At 32.4% G+C, this 24,317-nt stretch overlaps 1 protein-coding gene across 1 annotated transcript in view; it reads right to left on the minus strand.

The window, feature by feature from the left end:
• The window catches only part of LOC130897478 (kin of IRRE-like protein 2), a 557,819-nt gene that overhangs the window by 210,858 nt on the left and 322,644 nt on the right, over positions 1-24,317 (minus strand). The window contains exon 3 of the mRNA XM_057806357.1: positions 18,114-18,300. Within this exon, the coding sequence (XP_057662340.1) occupies positions 18,114-18,300 (187 nt within the window). The remainder of the gene's footprint in view (positions 1-18,113; positions 18,301-24,317) is intronic.

Genomic DNA, 24,317 nt, shown 5'->3' on the forward strand with positions numbered 1-24,317 from the left:
GCTTTTGGATTTGCGAGCTATTGTATTAGATAATATAGTTTCTTTGAGAAGGAACAGTATAATACAAAGTTGAATGAATCAGTATGTAATTTGTGGTTGTCAACACAGCAGTCAGAACTTCTTGTTTCCTATCATAAGCAGTGGAACTTACTTGCAAAACGAAAATTACAGATTCTAGAAAAAGCAACGCCGTATTTTCCACATTTTATAACAATTTATAAAAGGTGTAAATAACGAAGGAGAAGAATTCAAATACCTTAGACCAATTGGGCGATATTAATTCTATTGGAAGGAATTCCTAAGTAGTCGCGATTGTTCAAGCTGTTTTTGAAATTTTTATCTTCGTATTATAATACCCCAGCGCAACTTGAATAGAAAATACTTAATTCTGATACATTTTAAGGGGAAACTATCAATCAATATTTCGAACCAGATTTCAATTTATCAACAAAAGTAATGAAATTGATTGCTATTCCCACAATATATATTCTTAGGGAGATATTGGAATCCTCCTGATTTAATAAATTAGATGGTTTTCATGAATAATTTGTTAGATCAAAATCGCTATTTACCAACGTTGGAGCATAGCGTATTCAAATCCTCCCTTATAAATTTACACTAGCTTAAATATATACGAGCAAAGTAGTAACTCAGCATGGGAAAACGAATTCTGAGGCACATTGTGAAGAACGTTGTTTTGAGATATATACCCTGAAGCTTCGAACTTGATAAAAAATGGACTAACAAAACGTATATTTGTGTTGAGGGCACAAAGCGATGTTTATGTGAAAAAAAAAACCGGGGTTGAGTAAACATATATACGCCCAAGGCGATTATGACGGAATGTAAGTAACTTTTCACATCAAATAAAACGGAACAACTGAATAACTGAATTTTTTTCATCGTCCTATTTGAAAAATAGAATTTCATGATGTATGAGACGGAATTTTTCAAATAATGTATACATAGATAAATAACTAATCATTTTACAATGTATTGAAAATTAAAAGGTAAAATATAAGATGAAAATACAAATCTGTATCAAAAATCGTAATCAATAAGCTAGATTAGAAATTGGTTATCAAGAAACGAAAGAAGGGTTAAGCAAGACTATATATTATTTGACCTTTTGCCACTATAAAAACAATTCTTATGTTTATAATCACAAGACTGCACTGAAGATACAGGAGAGAAATTCTACCTGGGCAAGGGATTCTAGAGAGGAACTTAGAGTCAACTCGTCGGAGAGGAAAGTACTTCGGCGCATCTACAGCCCAATCCAAGACCAAGAACCAAGAAGAACAGCGTATTCGGTCTAGCGCTGAGTATGGAGAGCCCAACCTGGTAGCAGAGATCAAGAATGCAAGACTAAGATGTCTTGGTCACGTCAAACGGATGCCAAAGGGGCAAATGTCAAACTTACATACCGACAAAAGACTACCAGGACGATCACAAATAAGATAGCAGGACGATATAGAACAAGATCTAAACAAACTAGGCGTCCGAAACTGGTGGAGGAAAGTATAACATCGAGGAAAATGAAGGATAAATGTCCAAGAGGAGATTCTTCGAAGACTTGCCAGTACCGGCTGATTAAGACGTCTTTTTGTGAAGTTCGTATGGGTAAATATTTTCGTTTTCGTAAATTCAGACTGTAAGTTTTAAAATTGGTAAAACGAAGGAACTATCCGTTGAAAATCGTGCATTAATACCGAGTCTTCATAAGGTAATAGTAACCGTACCGTTGTCGCCGAATTAACAAAATCCCGACGTACCATGGACTACAATGTGAAAAGCTATGCATCAACTATAAGTTTTGGCGATAGAAAACATTCTGGGCGAACTCGAAGAACCACAACTGCTGAAGATAAACGTATTGTATTGATCGACTCACGGTCCTAAAGATAGCAGCTCAGATCAATGGTTGATTTATGGTTTGATGAGTGGAAGGTCGAGGTCGTTGTCCAGCAGGCCCAGATTCTTCAAAGACCTTAGCACCGATTGGTATGGTATGTGTTTATATTTTGTCCGTACCGGTGCTGATTCACTTATTATTGCTTAATTTCTCTTAAATGTTTATGATTATAGTTTAGTCCTAGTTTGGCCTATAAGACACAAAAACCTGTGGTGATTAATACTTTTTCGACCTAGATATCTTTTTGTGAAGTTCGTATGGGTGAGAAATGTTTTGGTCCTCGTGAATTCGGAGTTGTGAGTTTTAAAATTTATTAAACTAAGGAACTATGGGTTGCGAATCGTACTTTACTCGCGATTTTTGGAAATCTAGGCATAAGTAATCGAACTGTTGCCACCGAAATGGAAATACTTTGACCTATCGCGGACTAAAAAAATAAAATTATGCATCTATTACGAGCTTTGGTTGTAGAAAACATTCAGGGCGGCCTCGAAGAACCACAGCAGCTGAAGATAAACGTACTCACGGTCCTAGAGATAGCAGCTCAGATCAATGAATGTTTTATGGAGTGATGAGTCAAAAGCTGATTTTTATATGGTCTATTAAAATAGTGTTTGTGCGGTTGAAGATCTGATGAAAATTGAAAGAATCTTGAAAGGAAAAAGCTATAAAAATATCAAAGGGAAATATTTTACGTTCTGGCAAGTGCCTGATCCGAAGAAAATTTATTTTAAAGTAACACAAGGATATCCCAAGCATTCCTCGAAGCAGACCAAAGAGTATTAGAAAGAATTGGAAAGGATGTAGGTACTGAAAGTAATTATTTAGACGTTACTGTCGCTCGACCTCGAACCGATTGAGTTGTGGGACTGGGAAGTTAGAAAACAATGTCTTACCAAATAATCATGACTAATATATCTTTATATATATATTTTTTCAAAATATAAGTATCAAAATCAATTATATTGTTTTTATTTGTTGTATATCACGCAAACTATAGAGTGTACAATAACTTCACACCAGTGGTATAGAACTGACAGAAGTTTGGATAGGTTTGCAGAGGTATAGAGTAATCAGAATGAAACATGTTGCGAAAGAAAATATAATAATCTGCAGCAAATATTTGACACTTGTATAACGAATATAGAAGAAAAAATAGGGTGGAATCTGGTGGAGGAGGTCACATATCTTGTTGAAACAACTACAAAAAAAGTTTGTCAACAACCACCCAGGGAAAGGAAATTGAAGAAGAAAATTCAACAATAATAAAGAATATTCAACAGTAATAATATCACTGTACTCGTCTATTCATTATGAACCATTTTGTTTGTCCAATATTAAAATCTAAAACACAATACTAATTTGATTAATATATAATTCTCACTTCACTACAATTCAGTATAAAATTTTTAAACTAAACATTGAATGGACAGAAGTGGTAAATTTCAACCTCACGTGTATAATCAAACATGTGTCGGGGTGGAATGACACTATATATCCTGCTAGAATGGTACATTGTGAAACTTGCAATTGGATTTCAGCTCGTTACATGAAACGCTGCCAGCTATACTCCAAAATGAGGTATAATAAGAATTGTTGATTCAAGACAAATTAAATTAGACGTCTATTTTACCGACGAAGGCAGAAGCTTTGTTTAGAAAGATTCAACAGCAGTATATGTTTCTAGAGGAGACGAAAAAAAAATGATGATTGGTATATGGCTTCAATACGAGGTGAAATAATAACTAGAGTTCCTCGTGATGATGAGAAAGATCAAAAATATTTTTCGTTCGATAACTACCAGTATATTATCTTAAAAAAGGATGTTTTATTGTTAATACTTCCTTTAATGTACTTGTTTCATTGATGTTTCAATTTATGGATTCCATCTCTGAAATAAATCAAAAAACCGTGACCTTGCCTGCCAAGAAATAGCACGAAGGTTTTATTCAATTATTCGAATGGAGTGGAAGGTCCATAATAAGTTAATTTCTTAAAAATTTCATAAGTTGTAGGCTAACTAACTAAATTTAACCACATTTCCTATTTTTTCTTTATCTAATCATAAACCATGTTCGATATTTGATTATGTTTCGATACCTCGTGTAAGTATTTCCAATAAATAACTACAATTTATGATAATTGATTAAGAATGTCTCTTTATGGCATGCACAACGATCTAAAAATATACATATCTTCTAAACCATAAATTTCATCGAGTTAAACAAAGAGTAGGTACTTTGTTGTTCAAAAATCGATTGAAAAAGCTTATTTCCACATTTATAAACGAGTCTCTGTAGAATCAAGATTACCCGAAGCCATATTAAGGCCTATATAACGTGTTTCTGGTATCATGACATCTTCAGATATTCTCCACATCCATGGAACATAGTACATTCTAGAATGTGCATATTGCATGCATGTGCATATTTATGAAAGTTACATGTTTTTTACCAGTGTAGAAAAAAATTGAAGAATCCTCTACAGCGTTAATTACTACAGTTTCCACACTTTATGCATATATACATTATAAATGTACTCTAAATTGAGCGTACAGCACGATTTAATAAAAAAGCTTCGCTGGAACGTTGCTATTGGTATTTGTGCTGGCTCAATAAATTTTGTTAGGGTTCGATGCAGAGCACCGATTTCCAAACACAATTCGTAACAAGCAATAATCATAGTTGTAACCAGAGACGCATCCCTGCAATTAACAATATTTGTCGAGTGGATTTTCCGAAACAATTGATGAAAGGATGGAAATAGTTTCCTGATAAGCATGACAGCTATGTAGAAAATTATATTTTATATTGAGAAACTTTGTATTTTTGATACAAATTTTGATATATCTCTCTATATAAGTTAACAGGAAACGAAATTACTTTCCATCTTTAAGAACAGATTTTTTTCCTTGTAAACACACACAACTTTACGTAGGATGAAATTAAATCTTCGCAATAACCATAATCCACTTTTTGACAATAAGGCCAATCGATTTTCGAGTCGATTTTGGAATTCTCGTACATTTTCGTTCTTTCTAATTAGAAAGTAATCGAGAGGAGTCTAATCGGAGGATCTAGCCGGCCATTCGATCGTTACACGTCTTCCAATCCACGTTTTGAGAAAACTCTCGTTGAAGTAATTTCTTGCTGTACGTGCAAAATGCAGTGAAGCTCCGTCTTGTTAATAGTAAATCTATCAATCTATCCCATTTTGTCAAGTCTCAAGGTATGTCATCAGAATAGTTGCTAAAAAGAGTCATAAAATATTTGTAATTGACTCAATTCATCTATAGAATTAATATTTGTTTAATTTTTATCTGTAGTAACCACGTAAGCATCTAGCTACTTCATTGTCGAAATTCTAGTGATATATAGTGCCACTGTGTGACTAACCACGAACCGATTTCGAAACAAAATTTTCAACGAACATCAACAATAGTTGAAATAATCAGGAAGTAGGTGATTTATGAGCGAGTACAGGATGTGTGACAGGAGGCAGTTCGCTAACACATTTCATAGAAGCGGTGACGTTTAATGGCACGAAAAACTCGTTTTAAATTTCTGTGTGTTTTCAATTTATTTGGACACCGAGAAATAATTCAAATATAAAAGACATGCAATATATTACATTATATAATAATACCATCCAACTCCATTTTATATTTGTTTGTAGTCATCTGTTATTAAACTACTATTAAGTCAGTTCTTCTACAGTAAAAAGTGAGATCCCTATTTAAAGGACCTTCTGTCTTAAGTTATTATGAAATCACCAACTCAGCTAACAATTTCATGTTCTATAAAAATCGTTTTCAAAGCAAGTTTTATAGACCACGGTTTGTTCTAAACAGTAAATTTTGTTGCGGAAAAATTTATTATAATTATCGTGAAATATGTGGTACATAATAGTTGTTTGTTTACCAAGAACTGAAAGTGCTACTTTGTTGGACGAGTCTGAACTTCGCGAGACAAGCGAAGCGAGGCGAGCAACAGACGAGTCCAACAAAGTAGCACTTTCAGACGCGGAGAACACAACATTTTTTAGACGACGCATAAAATCCAAAACTTTTTTAATTACACTGTGGAATGAAAATAAATAATAGAGAATTATAAACATTTTATTTATTGAACAATATAATGTACTTAATGATATTTGCAATGTGTTTGTGTCTTCGAATTCGTTTATTCTTGAAACTGTCAACTGTCAACTGTCAACATTGAAGTGGCTACTCCAGAACGTCTCGAAAGTGTTTTGCAGTACGGAACTGTCACTTTCACTACATGGAACACTCAAAACGCAACTTTCGGTTTGTAAATGTATACAGAACGAACAACTTTCAGATGGCGTCGTCTGAAAATGGTAATTTTTTGACGTGTTGTCCGTGTACCTCAAGTTACCCATGATGTTAGAAATTTCCAATATTCATATTTTTTTCTACAATTTAATAATATTTAGCAAACAACTATATATAAAAATAGTGGAAAAGTGAATATAATTCATATTATTAATATCACCTATATATTTATATTGTATTTATTTTTAAAAATATTTTTTTTTCTTTCTTCACAGTATGGCGTAAGAAAGAAAAGTTTTATCATGTACTTCCAATATGAATTCCTCTATTTTTGTATCAATTGCAGCAATTATAGAGAACATATAATAATAATAATAATAATAATAATAATAATAATAATAATAATAATAATAATAATAATAATGATATTATTAATAATAATAATAAATATAAACCGAGGGTCAGATTTATATGCTTCGTAAGCCGCTACATCTATGCCATTTAATATTCACAGTGTTGTCAAATTGTAAGAAATTTCCTGGACCAAAAAAGGTTGTCTATAATATTCGATTTTTTAAATTTACATTTTTTTACCAAGATATTGAAAATATAAGCCTTTCGACGATTTTCATTGTTTATGCTTTGAAACTTATAATTTAAAAACATTTTATAGTTACACCATTAATATTGAAATCTTCCATGTGTGAATAAAATAGGTTGACTTGGCAATTGCATGAAAACACGATGTATAGTGAATAAGATTGTTTAGTGCTCAAAGTAGCTCTAGAAATTCCAGCTATATCCATGTTATCAATTTCATATATTTAGTATAACAAATCGATTATTCCATTCAACAAGGCTTTCACTGAAATATAGCTATAAACACAGAGCTGTTGTGTTTTTTAAATGTAGGCTTTCTAAGTTTTTTTCATAGCTTCTCTTCATTAAACTTTTTTTTATAAAATATTCGAAACTTTTCACTTGTTCCAACTGTATTCCAACTATTTCGATTTTTTGGTCTTCTCTGTCCTCTCTATATTGATATTATTGTTCCTCGAATATATTCCCATATTAATAAATAAATAACAACAAATTCAGAAATTCCAACCATTCACACACTTGTATCTGTTTCACTTCTTTCAATACATCTATCTTTTATTATTGTTTTCATGAATAGCGTCGGACGCTGTAGTACTCTAGTCTTAATTCTTCTTTTGTTGTAGAATTCTCCGACTGATTATCATCTTTCCTCACCTGATTCATTGTTATTTCATGAACCCTGGAAATTGTTTCTAAATTTGGCTCCAATTCCTATTTGTTGTAAATTATTCCAAATTTGCTGTCTTTGAGTGTCAAGTCGTTTTTGAATGTCGTTAAAACCGAGTTATACTTCATGATTTATTTCAAGTTCTTTCTCTATCATCAGCCACAATGTAAATACATGATATTTTTTCTTTCCTAAAACTGCTTTCCGATTCGTCTATTTGGTAGATCGGTAGATTTTCCGTACTAGAAAAATTGAAATTAATGAGTTCGACTCAAGTTAATCCGATCGAAAACATTTTCATATAATTTTCTTTCTCATTATCATTATCATTATCATTATCATTATCATTATCATTATCATTATCATTATCATTATCATTATCATTATCATTATCATTATCATTATCATTATCATTATCATTATCATTATCATTATCATTATCATTATCATTATCATTATCATTATCATTATCATTATCATTATCATTATCATTATCATTATCATTATCATTATCATTATCATTATCATTATCATTATCATTATCATTATCATTATCATTATCATTATCATTATCATTATCATTATCATTATCATTATCATTATCATTATCATTATCATTATCATTATCATTATCATTATCATTATCATTATCATTATCATTATCATTATCATTATCATTATCATTATCATTATCATTATCATTATCATTATCATTATCATTATCATTATCATTATCATTATCATTATCATTATCATTATCATTATCATTATCATTATCATTATCATTATCATTATCATTATCATTATCATTATCATTATCATTATCATTATCATTATCATTATCATTATCATTATCATTATCATTATCATTATCATTTCATTATTATTAATTATCTTGTTTCGTATAACATATATACATACAATAATGTGATGCTATTAAACTGAAAATACCCTTATAATTTACTTGCACAAGCTGTCTTCAAAAACACCTATAAAATTTCCTGATAACATCGATTCACATTGTACACATAATCCCACTTATTCCATTCAATTTGCTGCACAATTGTCTTGGTGCTTTAATGCTTGAGGATTCTCATTTTCAACTACAGCATATTGAAAATTACAATGCCGATACTTACATTCCGACATACCGGTTCTTTCAAGTCGACAAAACTGGGGCAATAGAAATTGTACAATACGAAAAGTTAGTTGCCGAAAGCAACGGAAATCAACATCGACTGCATATTTAAAACAAGGTTTCTTTTTATTTGAGATCTGCTCTAATTTTTTTGAGAATTGCTCAGTGTATAGGAAACAAAATAATGAGTCCTCATCGATTTTGTATATTTATAACAAGGTCTATTATATTTTATATACCATGGCCTTCCAGAATTTATTTTTTTTAGGTCTGACATTCCCAGTTTCTTGACAACGTCGTTCTATGGCTCTAAATGTATTTTTACTTGGTAATTTTCTACAAGAAAAGAATTTAAGAATTTAATTATTATTGACTGAGTACTCAGCTATTGGAGGCCTTAGTATGAAATAAACTACAGTTTGAATCCCAGAACCGCAATACACGATAATCAAATTATTGTTTGTCTCATACTAAGACCTCTAATAGTTCATTGCTGATCTTATTTAACTTTGATGATTCTATAGTGATTAGACTGGATTTTTGTGAAACGTTGCAAGGAACGAAAGCCCTCAGTCCTAATTTTTTTTAATACTGAAGAGTATTTTATTTCCAATATACATTTTTCTCTAAGCTCGACTCCGATAAAACTATTTCCAAGCTTAGACACTTAAAACATCACGATTATTTGCTTACCCTACTCTCGGCCTTCAGGCTATGTATTTCTCTAACTAAAGTTATTGATTGTCTTCCCGAATTTCACGTCTGTATATTATCACTTAATTCCTTGCAAATTCTTGATTGAAGTGTGGGTTTAATGAGTCACACATTCGAAATAAACTTACAAGTGTGGGAACTCAAAGATTTCGTTCACTTTTCCTTTACTAGATATATCTCGCTAACAAGAAGTCATTCCAAGAACCAGCGTAATCGTCTTTCTCTGAAGTTTCAATATACAGGGTGATTGATTAGTGTGAAAGAGTTTTGTCTTTGAGATAATAATTTGAAAATTTGAGGGATTTTAGCTATTTATTTACAATGTTAGAAGGTATCCCAGAATGTTGTGCCATATCAAAGTTACATTTTTTTGAATAGAACATTCTTTATTTTATGATATATTTGGAATCGCAATAATATAGAGTTGTGATATGTTTTAGAATTTTTAAAAAAGTTTATTACACTGTACAATTGAAAAGAATTTCAAAAATGAAGATCTGTTGTAGTCAAAGCATTCGAATAGGAGTAAAAATTCTGGTAAATTAATAATTTCGTTAATATTAATTCTGGTACAAGGTGAATATGAATCAAAACACTGATAAAATATTCTTTCGGTTTTTTTTCAAATTGATAACCCCGTATTTTATTTGAGTACTGAAAATCACTTCCGAATTTTTCGCTTCAAAACCCTGTATTTAATGTTTTTGTCTTGGTTATTTTCAAATTTGCAAACGACAAGTTTTAACAATTTCTTTGTGTTCACTAAAAGTCTCCAGCTGTCTTATAAAAGGGAACTTTATCCTTGAAGGCTAATGTATCCGCTCATTTCATCATTCTTTCTTTTGAACTGTTGTTATATTCAACTATCTCAAAGCTTTAAAATGCATCAAACAAATTATCAGTGAATACATTTTCCATTATTTATATTTATTTCGTAATTATGGCAGCGTGATCGGTAATACCTAGTCGATTTCTCATATTTAAAATAAGCTATGTGCTCCTTAAACCGTACATTAATGGATCTCTTAGTTTGTCCCACATACTTCCAGTCACAATCATTGCAGCTCATTTCATAGATACACAAAAAATGTGAAGATAAAGAGTGTTATCTATGAATTTATCTGCAACGATCGTGACGGGAAGTATGTTGGACAAACTAAGAGATCCATCAATGTCCGGTTTGAAGAGCACACAGTTTATTTAAAATATGGAGGTACTGGAATATCAAGTATTGCCGATCACGTAGCCAAGCCATAATAAATAAAAATAACGTAAAATTGTTTCCCGTCCATTGTTGAGAAAATTTAGTGAATAGGTAGGTCGAGTTAATAGGTTTTAGTTCGTTATCGAAACACATCTCAAACAATGTAATTGTGAGTCAGTAGTCATAGAATTATATCTTCGTTTTTTTCATTTATGTTTTCTTATATATTTCAAATGTTTGTTAACGTTTTTGATGAGCTCGTGAGATGTTATAACATGATCAGAAACTACGGAAGCTTCCAGGAAAGTTCCTTTTTATTCAAAATCTGCTTTAATTTTTTTGAAAAGCCTCGATCTGCTCAGTGTAAAAATTTCTAAGTATAAGAAACAAAATTATGAGTCCTCATCGATTTGGCATATTCATAACAAGGTCTATTTATATACCATGGCCTTCCAGAATTTATTCTTTTTAAGTCTGACATTCCCAGTTTTTTGACAACGTCGTTTTATAGCTCTAAATGTATTTTTACTTGGTAAATATGTTAAAGGAAACTTTTCCTGTATGTATTGTAATTATTATTGACTCAACTATCAATGACTGACAGTGTTCCTTGGTAAACTTAGAGAAAATGATGTTGCCGTGTACAGTCAAAGTCAAATAATTATGAGTACTCAGCTATTGGAGGCATTAGTATGAAGCAAACAACTGTTTGAGTCCCAGAACCGCAATACACGATCATAAAATTGTTGTTTGTTTCATACGAAGGCCTCTAATAGCTCATTGCCCATACTTATTCAACTTCTATAGTGATTAGACTGAATTTTTGTGAAACGTTACAAGGAACGGAAGCTCTCAGTCCCAATTTTTCTAATATTGAAGAGTATTTTCTTTTAAATATTAATTTTTCTCTAGATTGTTCATACTCGACTCCGATTTTCCATAAAAATCCTAACAAGATTAATACACTGTACAATTAAGAAGAATTTCAAAAATGAAGATCTGTTGTAGTCAAAGCATTGGAATAGTAATAAAAATTCTGGAAAATTATTGATTTAGTTGATAAACATTCTGATACAGGGTGAATCTAAATCAAAATACTAATACAAAATTGCCCAGATCACTGTATAGGAAACAAAACAAATATATCCAAGAAGTTCAATTGCAGTTTTATTTTTATTATGTTGTCACCCACTAATTTAACCTCTCTAGTTCGATTATACACTTCTGTATCCTTAACAGGATATTTTTAATGGCTACTCGACTACGACATAACTCATTCAATCTATTTTTACTTATTTCAATGCGATGACTTCGTTTCAAATTTGAATATAATAAAATCTAATACACCCGTCGCTGTCTGTAGATATCCAAAACGTGAGAGAAGCGACATTCTGGAAATATTTTTCAATGTGAAAGGAACGGAATTATTTCCGATACACAAATTTCTAAAGAAGCTCATTAATATTTGATGAAGCAATCCCGAGGAGAAAAATACCGTAATATTTTTGAAGGTACTGAAAGGAATGCCCCATATATTTTTTAAAGAATATCCTGTCGATCGAATTTTGTACGAGGAAAATTTCGAAAACTTCTAGACGTAAAGAATTTATCATTTTAACATGGGGAACGGGAAAATATTTAGTCGAAAATAGTGTTTTTCATTCCATTGCTAGTGATATTAGTTAATCACGTAAATTTTTTATACTATTTGAATTTTGTAACAAACATTTTTTATTTATAAATGAAATAAATTCATTTCGTACAACTAGTACCATCACCGTAATAAATAAAAGTTTGAATCAAAGCTGCTGAACAGATTGATAGAGATGTTTTGAAGACAATATAATCGATTTAATTGACGTAAGACGATAAAGTCACATCATGTAGCTTGAAGTCAGGTTTCATCTTGGATCGACTTGGTTAGCAGTCAGTTTCATCCAATTTTGCTAAACTGACAAATGGCATATTGTTGTGTCTAAAACACCCAACCCCGTGTCTAGAATACACCACAATGGGGGACTTTTCAAGACCAAACCTGTGAGTGTTGATAATTTCCTTTTTTCGCCCCATTATTGGTACAATTTGAATAACACGAAAGAAACTGTAAGGTGTCTTCACATTTCGCAAGACTTGGTCGTGTCTATCTCAAAACTGTGTATACAAACAGTATAGTAGGTAAAAAAGGGGCGTATTTAATGGTTAATTAGATTTACAAATCTTTTTTTATGGTTGACTTGAGAAGCAAAGTTTTCAAGACCTCAAAGTGCTAATTCTCAATATTTCAAAATGGGTGGGAATCATAATAAAGGACTTACGTGTTCAGGATAGTATCAATGGGCAGCATTATGAGAAGGTGCTCAATTGAAATGATAAAATTTGATTATTTGATCACTTTTGCAAATATTTTATATTATTTAATTGATGGTAAATATGATAAATGCTGTTATATACATTCCACAACACATTTGTAACATGCCATTCGGTTTGTTACGTTTTTCTTCAAACTTTTTGAATCCTTTGTTCATATATTGTGACACAGTAGTCACTTCTGATTTATTATAAAACTTTGGAATGTATTCTAAATCGCCCTCTACCTATCTACACTTTAAATAGAAATGAATATCAGTAAATTTGTGGAGATGTTATTTTCCATATTTGCTGGTAAGTTTCTCTATGCTTTTTTTGTACGCACAAAAATTCCAGTTATCTTTATGGATTTCCTCTTGTTTTAAGCAAACTTCATTTGATACTTTTCATATAAATTCTTATTTTATCTTTATTTGGAGAACATAACGCATAGAATAAAACAGATTCCTGTTTGGCTCTTTTTATTCAAACCTGTTCTTTCTACTCGTTCCTTCTTCAGTTATTTCCATCTGTGCTCTCGTTTTCCTCCTTATTTTATCATGTTACCGCAGTTCTACAGCTGCCAGATTAAAATTCTCAACCACAAAGGATCCAAGGATTCAACTCTGGGAATCCAGTTGAGGGCTGCAACCATCCCGGATTTCCATAGATAAGTCCGAGTATTGTCTTTAATATATAGAAATCTGGGTTGTTTTTAATTTATAACTGCCTTTTTTCGTTGTGCTCTTTTTGATAAACTGTAACTGCGAATTTATTAGTTTTTATCATATTGCTAAAACTTTTTTTATTAATAAAATATTAACGTCCTTCGTTTCAACGCTGGTGGCGTCCAGTTTGATATTCAGTCTGGTGCCGATGAATTTAAGGTTTTATACTATAAAATCAACAATATGACTCAATTCATATAAAAAAATGTGATTGATTCCAATTTCTACTCACATTATGTCTAATAAACTTTCTGAAACGATTTACTGGTAGGCTTACACACTTTTATGCCGTCGAAAAAATGTTGAAAATTCCAGCACGTGTATATTGTAAATTATTTACCGTCTTGAGCACATGATTCCCAAAACAGCGATAAAAAAGTGAACTGACTAACAGACTATAACTAATTAACACTGCACCAGGAAAACGAGTACAAACAGCAAAAGTTGATTTGTTACTTCTTTCATCTTATATTCATAGAAATTCAAGAAATTATGTTGAAGGAAACAGCTGAACTCAAGATGATATAAATAACATGATAAGATGAAAATTTCACTTCTACCTTAAGCCGCACGAAATAATGGTTGCAGCGGTGGAATTTTGGAAATCTGATCTTTATTCCTTTTGATAAATGTATAAGATACTGTTTGTTCCATTGTATTTGAATAATACTTCGAAAAAGTTCATCTATAATGACTAATAGACAAATGTCGTTTTTTGGTATTTCAGGTTTTTTCTCGTGATTCAATCTAACTAATATATTTTGGTATGTTCATAAACTTCATATGAAAATATTCAGAGTCGGATTTGTATAAGGGTATGAATATGCACTAACTGGTTCTCATCTCCACCCTAGAGCCAGTTCTGCTTGGATATAGTAGAATTCTAATATTCGCTAATGCGCTGCCATTGATGAAATACCCGAACTCATTTGATCTTTGTTTTTATATCAGTTTTTTATAGCAAGCGGTTTATTTACATAGTTGCTTTTAGATAATTTCTATTCATTTATTTGTTTTGTTTCTTCATTTTTATAGAACTTTTGGAATTCTTTTGAGATATATAAGGAGTTTGTGAAGCGCAGTTTAGTTCAGTTCATATTAGAATAGAAATAGAATGTGATAGAAAAATTTCAAATAAATTATTTAAGTTAGTTAAGTGTTATTGATAAGTGAATTATTATGAGTTAGTGTAGTGTATAGTGTTTGAATAAATTGAGAATATGAGGGACAGTGTCTATTGATTCACCTCGTTTTTTTTATCGTTCATTAACTCTCGCTGCTAGCAAGCTCGAATATATATCAGAAAACAGAAGGAATTTCTAGGATTCTGGAAAGTGAACAGACAAACGAATAATTGAAGAGGCCTTCTTAGAAGTAACATGAAAAAAACAATATAAACAAATGTAGGCTATGATAATGAACATAAAAAATATCAGACGAAACGGCGTATTCGCCAAATTTTAGATTTCCATTATAATAGAAAGGACCGGCTTCACGGTCAATTTCGTGGACGAGCTGGTAACATAACAAATATTTTCCATACTTTTCTTGAAATCGTTTTTTCTGATGTAAAATTTCTTTTGAAGCATCTAAGATTTAACAAAGAATTCAATATTAACCATATGGGTCATTCCGTTCTAACTGTGATTTTTTGTATTCAAAATTTCAAGATTTTAAAATTTAACTTTTCTAACTTTTTTATGCATATTATTCATCTATTTTACTGTAAAAATAAAACTCTAAGAGGAATTTACTACAACTTCAAAGTATCACGAGCAAGACACAAATGTCGGATTTTGAGTTCCACGGTACTGACTCATTTATCCACGGTACTGACATGGTAACTTAAGATATTAAACAACAAGTGCATCAATTTTCCTCAGTTTGATCATAAACATTAGAATTTATAAGGTAATTAGTTTAAATCATTTGTTACGACAAAAAAAATTAATAATTTATCGGTAAATTCTAGGAATGGACATGACACGGTACTGACATTCAAGTGATGTAGTATAAGTTTTCTTTAAGTGGCAAGTTATATTGTATAAAAATAATGTTTAAATATCTTAAGAATTATTCAATTAACACAAAATTTTTATTAATTGATTATTAATTAATGACTAGTACAAAAAAACAATACAGGACATTGAATATCACAGTTAGAACGGAATCACCCATATACCTCATAATAAATCAAAAACATTAATCTTTTCTACTCTATCCTGGCAACTTCCTGAAATTCCATTCTTGTCTGTACGATACAAAAACAGGCTGAAACTTCTAATGCTTTGGTTGGTTCTAATACTTTGAGGCCATATATACGAGAAAACTAGATTAACGTTTCGAAGAGAAATCGCCGAGCAGAGATGATAGATTGAATTCTAATTAATGTCGCCCTTGGGGCATGTATGGAGAAATAATATTCGATCCGACCAAATTAGTCGACGAAAACAGGACGGGAGATAGGTGATTCTAGCGATATGGCGTTGTAATGTCTTTGTAAATCACCGAAATCCTTTGTTGAAATGTGTAAGTGGGTCGAAGACGTTGCTTCAACAAAACTTTAACGATATCGCACAAGTTCTAGATAATCCACGAAACACACTAAACAGGTTATTGTTTCTCAAATTCAATTCTTGTTTTATATTTTCAGTCGGGTAGGTATATCAACAAAGCTTCATATAATACGAACCAGTCATGTGTGAATATTAAATTTCGTGAAATATATTACTCCAAACATTCATATCATCCCTTGTAAATAGTTAGAACGAAAGTTGAAATTTTCAGCTCAAGATATGATTTTAGGAAAAATTTTTTATGCTCAATCGAATGAGATTAAATCAGAATGAAAGCCAATAATCAAAAACTAGACCCACAGATATAGACCGAAATTAGATAGTTTCACCTTAGGGATGGATAGAAATTGGGAAAAATTGCTTGGAAATTTACCATAGAGTTAATAATAAAAATAGAGAAAGCTTTAGTATGAGAGCTTGTTCATTGATCCTGAACTACTGATAGAGACGAAAGAATATTGAGAATTCTCTATCTCTCTCTTGTAAAGAAATCAGAAACGAGTAGAGAGAGTTAGATAATGGTGAACCGATGTTCTACCTCTCTCTTCCAATAGTACAATTCCACCTCTATATTCATTATTGTCTCTATGTAGCACGTGTTTGACAAATTTTTGTCAGTATTATTTGATTATTTGAAAACATTTTCTTCCTTATCAATATTTCATTACCTAAGATCACAAAATTGGGTAATTTTGAAACTCAAAACTATGTATCAACTCAGTTTTTGGCAGTTGAAAATACACTACAGGTGAAAAGTTTTTGATCACCCTATAGTTTGCGTGATACATGACAAATAAAAACAATATGATCGATTCTTGTATCGACATTCATAGATAGAAATAAAGTATTATTATAGGTAAAGTCTGTAATTGCTACATATTTAAATTTTTGATTCATCGATCTAACTTTCTTCTGCTTTTATTATATTGGTAACCAATTTTGTGATTCTTTGTAATAATTTCGACAAAAATCGTCGTTTATTTGGTTCCAATAGTTTTCCAGGATATTTTAAAGATGGCATTAAAGTGGAATTAGGGCACTGCTTTCTGACTTCCATATCCCGGTCTCTCAAAACAACTCAATCGTCCAAATCACTACTTTTTTCCTTTCTAATCCTTTCAAATACTTTTTTCACAGTTTCTAGTGATACTTGGGATTGTTGTCATACTGGAAAATAAATTTTCTGCCAATCAGGTGCTGGCCGGTACTCCATTCTCTGGTAATATTTTCATAGCATTCTTTCTTTAAGACCCTTTCGATTTTCACTGCGTCTTCAGTCGTCCTTCCTCCAAAACATCCTCAAACCATCACCGATCCTCCACCGTATCTTATAGTCGGGATGACAATGGATCTAATATTCTTTGACCTGCACACAAACATCAAACTTGTGTTCGATATTTATGTTCTTCAGCCCACTGCAACCTTTTAATTTCATTTTCACGTCTTCTTCAGTGCCAACCCTTCAGAAAAGCCAATATCAATATCCTTTTCATTGCATGAATACTGAGAAGCAGATTCCTAGAATCATTGCTTTGAGTCCGCGGTTGTGGTTTTTTGAGGCCTCTCTGAACGTTTTCTACTACGGAAGCTTCTGGTGTTTGCATATTTTTTTCACGCTGCAGTCCAAGTCGAGGGTTTTTAAATTCGATGGCAATGGTAGACTAGTGATGAATGCATCGAGTTTCAACTGATAGTTTGTTGGTTCTACTCATTTCAAAAGTCATGAGTTCGAATTTGCGAGAGTGAAAACAATTTGTATACGAACTTCACAAATAATGTGTTGATTCAAAAAGTATAAATTTTGTGTCTAACTGGGCTAATTGGCTTGAAAATATCACAGAAACTAATGACAGAAAGTATAAATTCAATTCAAAAAATGCACCACAACAATGATCAAATAATGGAAAGTATCTTGAAGATGTTAAACGTACCTCTAACTACCAACCGAACAGGATGACTGGTGAGAGCATCTTGAGTGTGAAAGTCGCTGGCTGTAACTTGACATTCCCAGCTTCCATCGTCAAACTCCAATTGAGCTGCTCTAACCCATATAGAGCAGTCGCCATTTTCTTGATTTGGACTAGCCCATTCGTATTTGTGTGGATACATTCCCATCGGCTGAAACAAGAGATATCATGAACTGATCTAGCTCTATCGATTCCAATATTGATGTATCGAAACAAAAAATTAGAAGCTGACAAAAAGAAATAGTCAGATGAATAGTTTTCATAAAATTTCTCTTATTTTAAAAGTTATAAGTCAAGCAGTCGTTTCCGTATGTATGAAAAAAAATCCGATTGTATAGGAATTCAACATCTAATATATGTTGTTTTTTCTTCTATAAAACGTGGAAGGATTTTATTGAGATAGCAGAAATAATATTAATCGCTAAATAACCTTTTTAATGCATGACAAATCATTCTATTCGGAATTTTACTTAAAATGGAGCGTCTTATAAAACAATACCAGCTCTCACAACAGTGATAAAAGCAAACAACAGAATACTTTTCATTGTTTGGCTACGGATCCTTTTAAAGAAAGTTACCTTGCGTTGAAACGCTTCCAATGTTATATTCTAAAGTTTAAATACATAACAGGTAATAATTCAAAAATTTTGTGAAAGCTCACACCTCTAAAATGAATTTTGAAGGAAAGGGAAGAGCCCTAGAACTGAGTTTTCATTAGGAATAAATCATTTAGATACACTGGAAATTTCGTATAAAAGGACCATTTTACTTGATAAAACTCATCAAGTTTAACTCTTGCTTTAAAATAATATCCTTCTGAAATCGTTACAATAGCCAATTTCGTGATGAGAGCTCACAAAGTTTAGTTTTGAAAAACTTAGTCGAAACCGGTTTCAAATTTTAATAAGTAATGAAGGGTCTAAAGACTAAACTACCGTGATATTACGAGGATGATCCCAGAAGAACCAGGCTTCACGTATAGATGGCGGTAATTGCTTGAAAAATATCACTGTATTGGAATGTACACAATCTATATGTTTCAAGTTTGAAGACGCCATGTTGTTTAGTATTTGTTTGGCAGCCATCAATTGTGGACGTTTTCAGTTGTGAAAATTGGTCATCGTTAGACCAGCATTGCAGTGGTGGACCTAATGAGGTGACGATTCCAGAAATGTTAAAGAAAATCCATAGAGTGGCACTGGATGATCATCGATTGAAAGTACGCAAGTTAGCAGACTTGGTGGCATTCAAAAAGTGAAGTACATTGCATATTAACTGAAAATATGGACATGAGAAAGCTGTGCGCAAGAAGGATGCTGCGTTTGCTCACAATGGAGCACAAACAGAGTTTCCATAATATGGATGAAACGTGGGTCCATCACTTCACACCCGAAACAAAAGAACAATCAAAACAGTGGACTGAAAGGGAAGAGCCGGTTCCAAAGGTAAAGACAGTTCCATTCGCAGGCAAGGTCATGGCGTCGGTTTTTTGGAACTTGAAAAAATGGGTCGATATTCGAAGATTCGTGGAAGCAGAACTAGATTCTACTGTGGGTGAGACTGCTCCTTCCTTATCAATAGTAAAATATTAGGTTGTAGAGCTGAAGCCAAGCCATACGCATTTCGAAGACGAGCAACGCTGAAGTCAATCTAAAAAGTGATACTGGATGATCGTCGACTTGAAGTGCGTGAGCTGGCATCACCATGTTATTGGTGGAGAAACAAAGCGATGAGCAAGACCAGAATCTATAAAACGTGTATGAGACCTGTTCTCATATGCCTCAGAAACCAGAGTCGAGACATCAACAGCAAAAAGAATAATGAGAACCACAGAGAGTGATGACATAAGAGAAGAATTGGGCGTACAGGATGTGGGGGGATCGCGTAGAAAGAATGCCAGAAGACAGATGGGCAAAGTGGGCTAAAACTTTAAGACCGAACACACGCAGATCTGTAGGCAGACCACCAAAGAGGTGGTACGAGAGCTGGAGTTCAGCTTCTCAGGAAGATCCAAGAAGAGAGCCAAACGTACAGGATTGAACAGGACCTGGTCCTATTGAAAGAGGAAGAAGAAGAAGGCCATGTTATTGGCATCACAAACAATTCGAAATATATCTAGTGCATAAAAAAGAAAAAAATTATGGACCACTTCATCACAGAGTGCCCAGAGTTGACACTTGAAGTTTAAACACAAAAATAAGCCCAATATTTCGCAAATTGACGATAAAAGATTCAACCAAAGTGCCTGACCAACTTTTCTTACGACATCGATGTTGGTAGACACGAAAAACTTCCCAGAAAGCTTAAATGCGCAACGGTCCTTGACCACTAAGTAACTGGACTCGAACTATATACTTTACTGTATCCAGAGTTTATTGAAATTGGTACCAATTGGACGATAGAATGTGAATTATCAATATCAGTTACCAAAGTTAAAAATAATGGATGAAAATAGAGAAAATCAGAGAACAAATTGTACTAAATCTTCAAGGTGTAATTTCGTGTTTAATCTTTTGTAAGCTATGTTCTGTATTTCTTGTAGTATTCCAACTTCTAGGTAACCGATATTGTCGGGATCATTACCCTTCAGGTATGTCGATTTGGAAATGTTTTGTCTAAAAACCGCACTTCTATTGTGAAATGTGGTCGGGCTCATCATTGCGGTCTATACTATTGGTTAATTGAATATCAGGAAAAAACTGAACTAAATATACTTTGTAGTTGATTCGGATGAAATAATTCTATTAATTGTTTTTACCCCAATACCGTTTGGCATTATTGTGTGCAATTTGGCTTTTCAACCTAACCAATATGAAATATTTGTCAGTGAAATCACCCGGTGACTATGAGCGAAGTAGTAATCAAACTAGTTTATGACATTATTCTTCATAATAGGCAAAAATAATTATGAAATCATACAGGTTGTGTCTAAATTCTACTGCCAACGTTCTAGAGGAAATTCCTTTGGTCAAATTATGCTTATTGGTATACTTATGTCCGCAAATGTTGAAGTTTGAAAAATAAAATGTTTTTTGTCGATAAATTTCAAATGATGTGATCGAATAATAGTTAAATCACTTGCTCTAACATGAATAGATGATTCCTAGTTTTTTCCAGAGGCGTGTAGCAGGGTTAAGGACCTTTTTTCCACCCCTGAATTCTCCGCCGATGGATAAAATTTGTTTTTTCCATTTCTCAATTCTATTATCATTCCCCAATGAGAAAGTAGTGATATTTTAATACGCTAAAACTAACCGTTTTCGAGAAAAATATTTGTTATCGCTCTTATTTAGAAACAGTTTTTTCCGAAACAACTTACATCGATTGGTTAATTATATCCTAAAAACGATATTTGTTCGTTAAACTACACGTTTTATTCGAAAAAAAATTCCAAAAATTCAAAAACTGAAAAACAGTTAATCCAGTGGTGGTGAATTCAGAAGTGAAAGCCTTAACCCCTGCTGCACGCCTCTGGAAGACAAAAAATCGTTTTATTATTCAAAATTCAACACCCTGTATCTTGTAAAGGATGCTTCCCTATCCCGATATGTATAATTTGACCCAAGAAATATCCCCTATAGCGTTGGCAATCGATTTCAGTGACACCCTGTGATATTAAATTATTTATCATAGAATAAATTTCCAAATTGTATTTTCATTCATCATATTTTTGAAGTTGATAGAATCTATCAATAAATTAGCGTTTATTGATATGAAAAATTCAGACTGTTAGATGAAAACAGAATTTTTCATAACACGATCTGATCAAAATGCAATTTATTTCCAAATTCCCATGGGGATTTCAAACTGGTGCTGATTTATTCATACATATTTATATTTGGAGTGCATTGAAGTTTGAAAAATGAAGATTGCATTCATCGTGTTTCACGTAAAAGTAATAACGAAATCAATCTGCTTTTTCTAATACGAATAAGAAGTCATCGAATCAATCCGCATTTTCATTGAATTTGTATGGAATCACGATGATTTAGTGTACCACCAAATCGAAATCGCATCGACAGAAAATGTTATTAGTAATGGGAGAAATTGAATCAACATTATTCCGAACGAATTTTAAAGATGGAAAGAATTTTATGATAACGGTTTGAATTATCAGAAAACATTTATATTACTTAGTAGTTCTCAGCTTTAGTGATTCACTGAGAGTAGAAACAAATTATCCTGACACTTTTTTATTACAATTGTTGTAATTTGCTATCAAATTAACTTTAGCATTAGAGGTAGTAAAGTAGATACTCCATAGAATAGAAAGTTAATGCCGTTTGGCCTGATGCAAGACAATGATGCAATTTCTTGCAAGATCAAAATAGTCGGCGGAATAAGCCCTAGCACTGGATAAGAAAACGATTTTTTCGCACTAAATATATCAATTAAACATCTGTATGTCTAAGCTAATGAAACTCATTAACTTAAACTCATTAAACTATTTCAAACTGAAGAAATTGTTTCATTAATAGTTATGAAAGAAATGGGAGAAAATCATTGACAACCACTTGGTGAATCCGATGATTTATTAGATTCTCTTATCAACGTTAATCTCCATGATGTACCCAAGACTTGAAAACATTCAGTGAAACCAACTATAAACGCGAAATGAGCAGACAATTATGGTAAATATCGACTGTTAAGTAGCCAACGCCATTTATGTTAATGTCTGCTCACGACACAAAAGTTTCTTTTCCAAGATTCGATACGTCGTGCAGAAAATTTATGCAAATGGAAGCAATGTTTTAGTGCAAGCCTCAGTTTACAATCCTTGCTAATGCTTTTCCTCCTAGAACTACGAAACTTTTTCGGAGAGTTACAAATTACTGCCAAGATTATTCGAATATTGAAAATGTTGCCAGTTGAAATTGGCAGCGCAAATAGCATAGATTACCTCAGTCAAAGGATGCATTAGTTAGACCTCAACATCAATAGTAAGTGGAATATTAAATGTAGCCGAAATCTTTTCTATTTGGAACAACTCCGGTCATTTTATTTTAGTTTATAGTATACGGGAAGCAGTTGCATGATTTCAGACAGGAAAATATTCTTGTAATCGTAGTGACTTTAGATTTCGGCATACAACTGTTTTCTAAGTCATCACGTTGGTTATTTTTATGTATATCGATTGATAGTAAATTTCAAGTTTATTTAAAACTAACAACGAATCCACTTTTTGTATGAAATATTTTTTCAGTCACTTACGAGTTTCAGCCATATGGATCAAAAACAAATGAAACTTAAGTATTCTGTTTTCGTGGAATTTAAAGGAAGACTCAATAAATAATTTCCTTTTCTTAGCAATGTTCAATAAGATCGATAAATTTTTTATAATAAGGATCATCAAGATCCCCAAAATAGCCATTAACTGCCATCACCTCCTCATTTTTGTAAAATCCTTGACCATCGAACAATTTTTTCAATCCTGGGACAGAAAACTATACGAGGGACCTAACTGTGGTGAATAGATAGCAATTCAAACTTTAGTTCATTGATTTTGGCCATTGTAATAATGGATTTTTGAGCTTGTAAATTGTGTTGAAGAAACAAAACTTTCCTCTTAGTTAAATGTTTGAGTTTTTCGATCAAACGATGCAATAATACTCGTAGTTGATAGTTTTTTCCTTTTTCAAGATAGTCAATCGAAATGATCCCACGCATATCCCCAAAAACCGATGGAACGGTCTTTATCTTCTCTGAAGTCGTTTCTCTTTTTTCAGTCCATTGTTTTGATTGTCCTTTTGCTTCAGGTGTGAAGTTATGGACCCATGTTCTATCCATGATTATGAAACAGCGTGAAAATTCAGATTTATTACTATGAAACATTGCCAAACACTCGAAGGAAACATCTTCACGATGCTGTTTCTGTCCATGTCCAAATTCTCAGTTAATATGCAATGTACCGCACTTTTTGAAATGTAGTAGTGTAGAATCCAGTTCTAGTTTTATATTGTTCAGGCTCAGGCCTTCCAATTAAAAGTATTAATTCACATAAGGTTGACCAATTTCACATTCACTGAAAACGATCACTATCGATTTCTGCCAACGAGTTACATTCCATGAGAAATGAAGACAGAAGATTATAATGAAGCTCAATATACCTTTCACCGAAACAAAGACATCGATGTGGTTTACCGTGCCAGGTAAACTTTATGAAACTTC

Source organism: Diorhabda carinulata, chromosome 8 (genome assembly GCF_026250575.1).
Source record: "Diorhabda carinulata isolate Delta chromosome 8, icDioCari1.1, whole genome shotgun sequence".
In the NCBI taxonomy this organism is placed as follows: Eukaryota; Metazoa; Arthropoda; class Insecta; order Coleoptera; family Chrysomelidae; genus Diorhabda; species Diorhabda carinulata.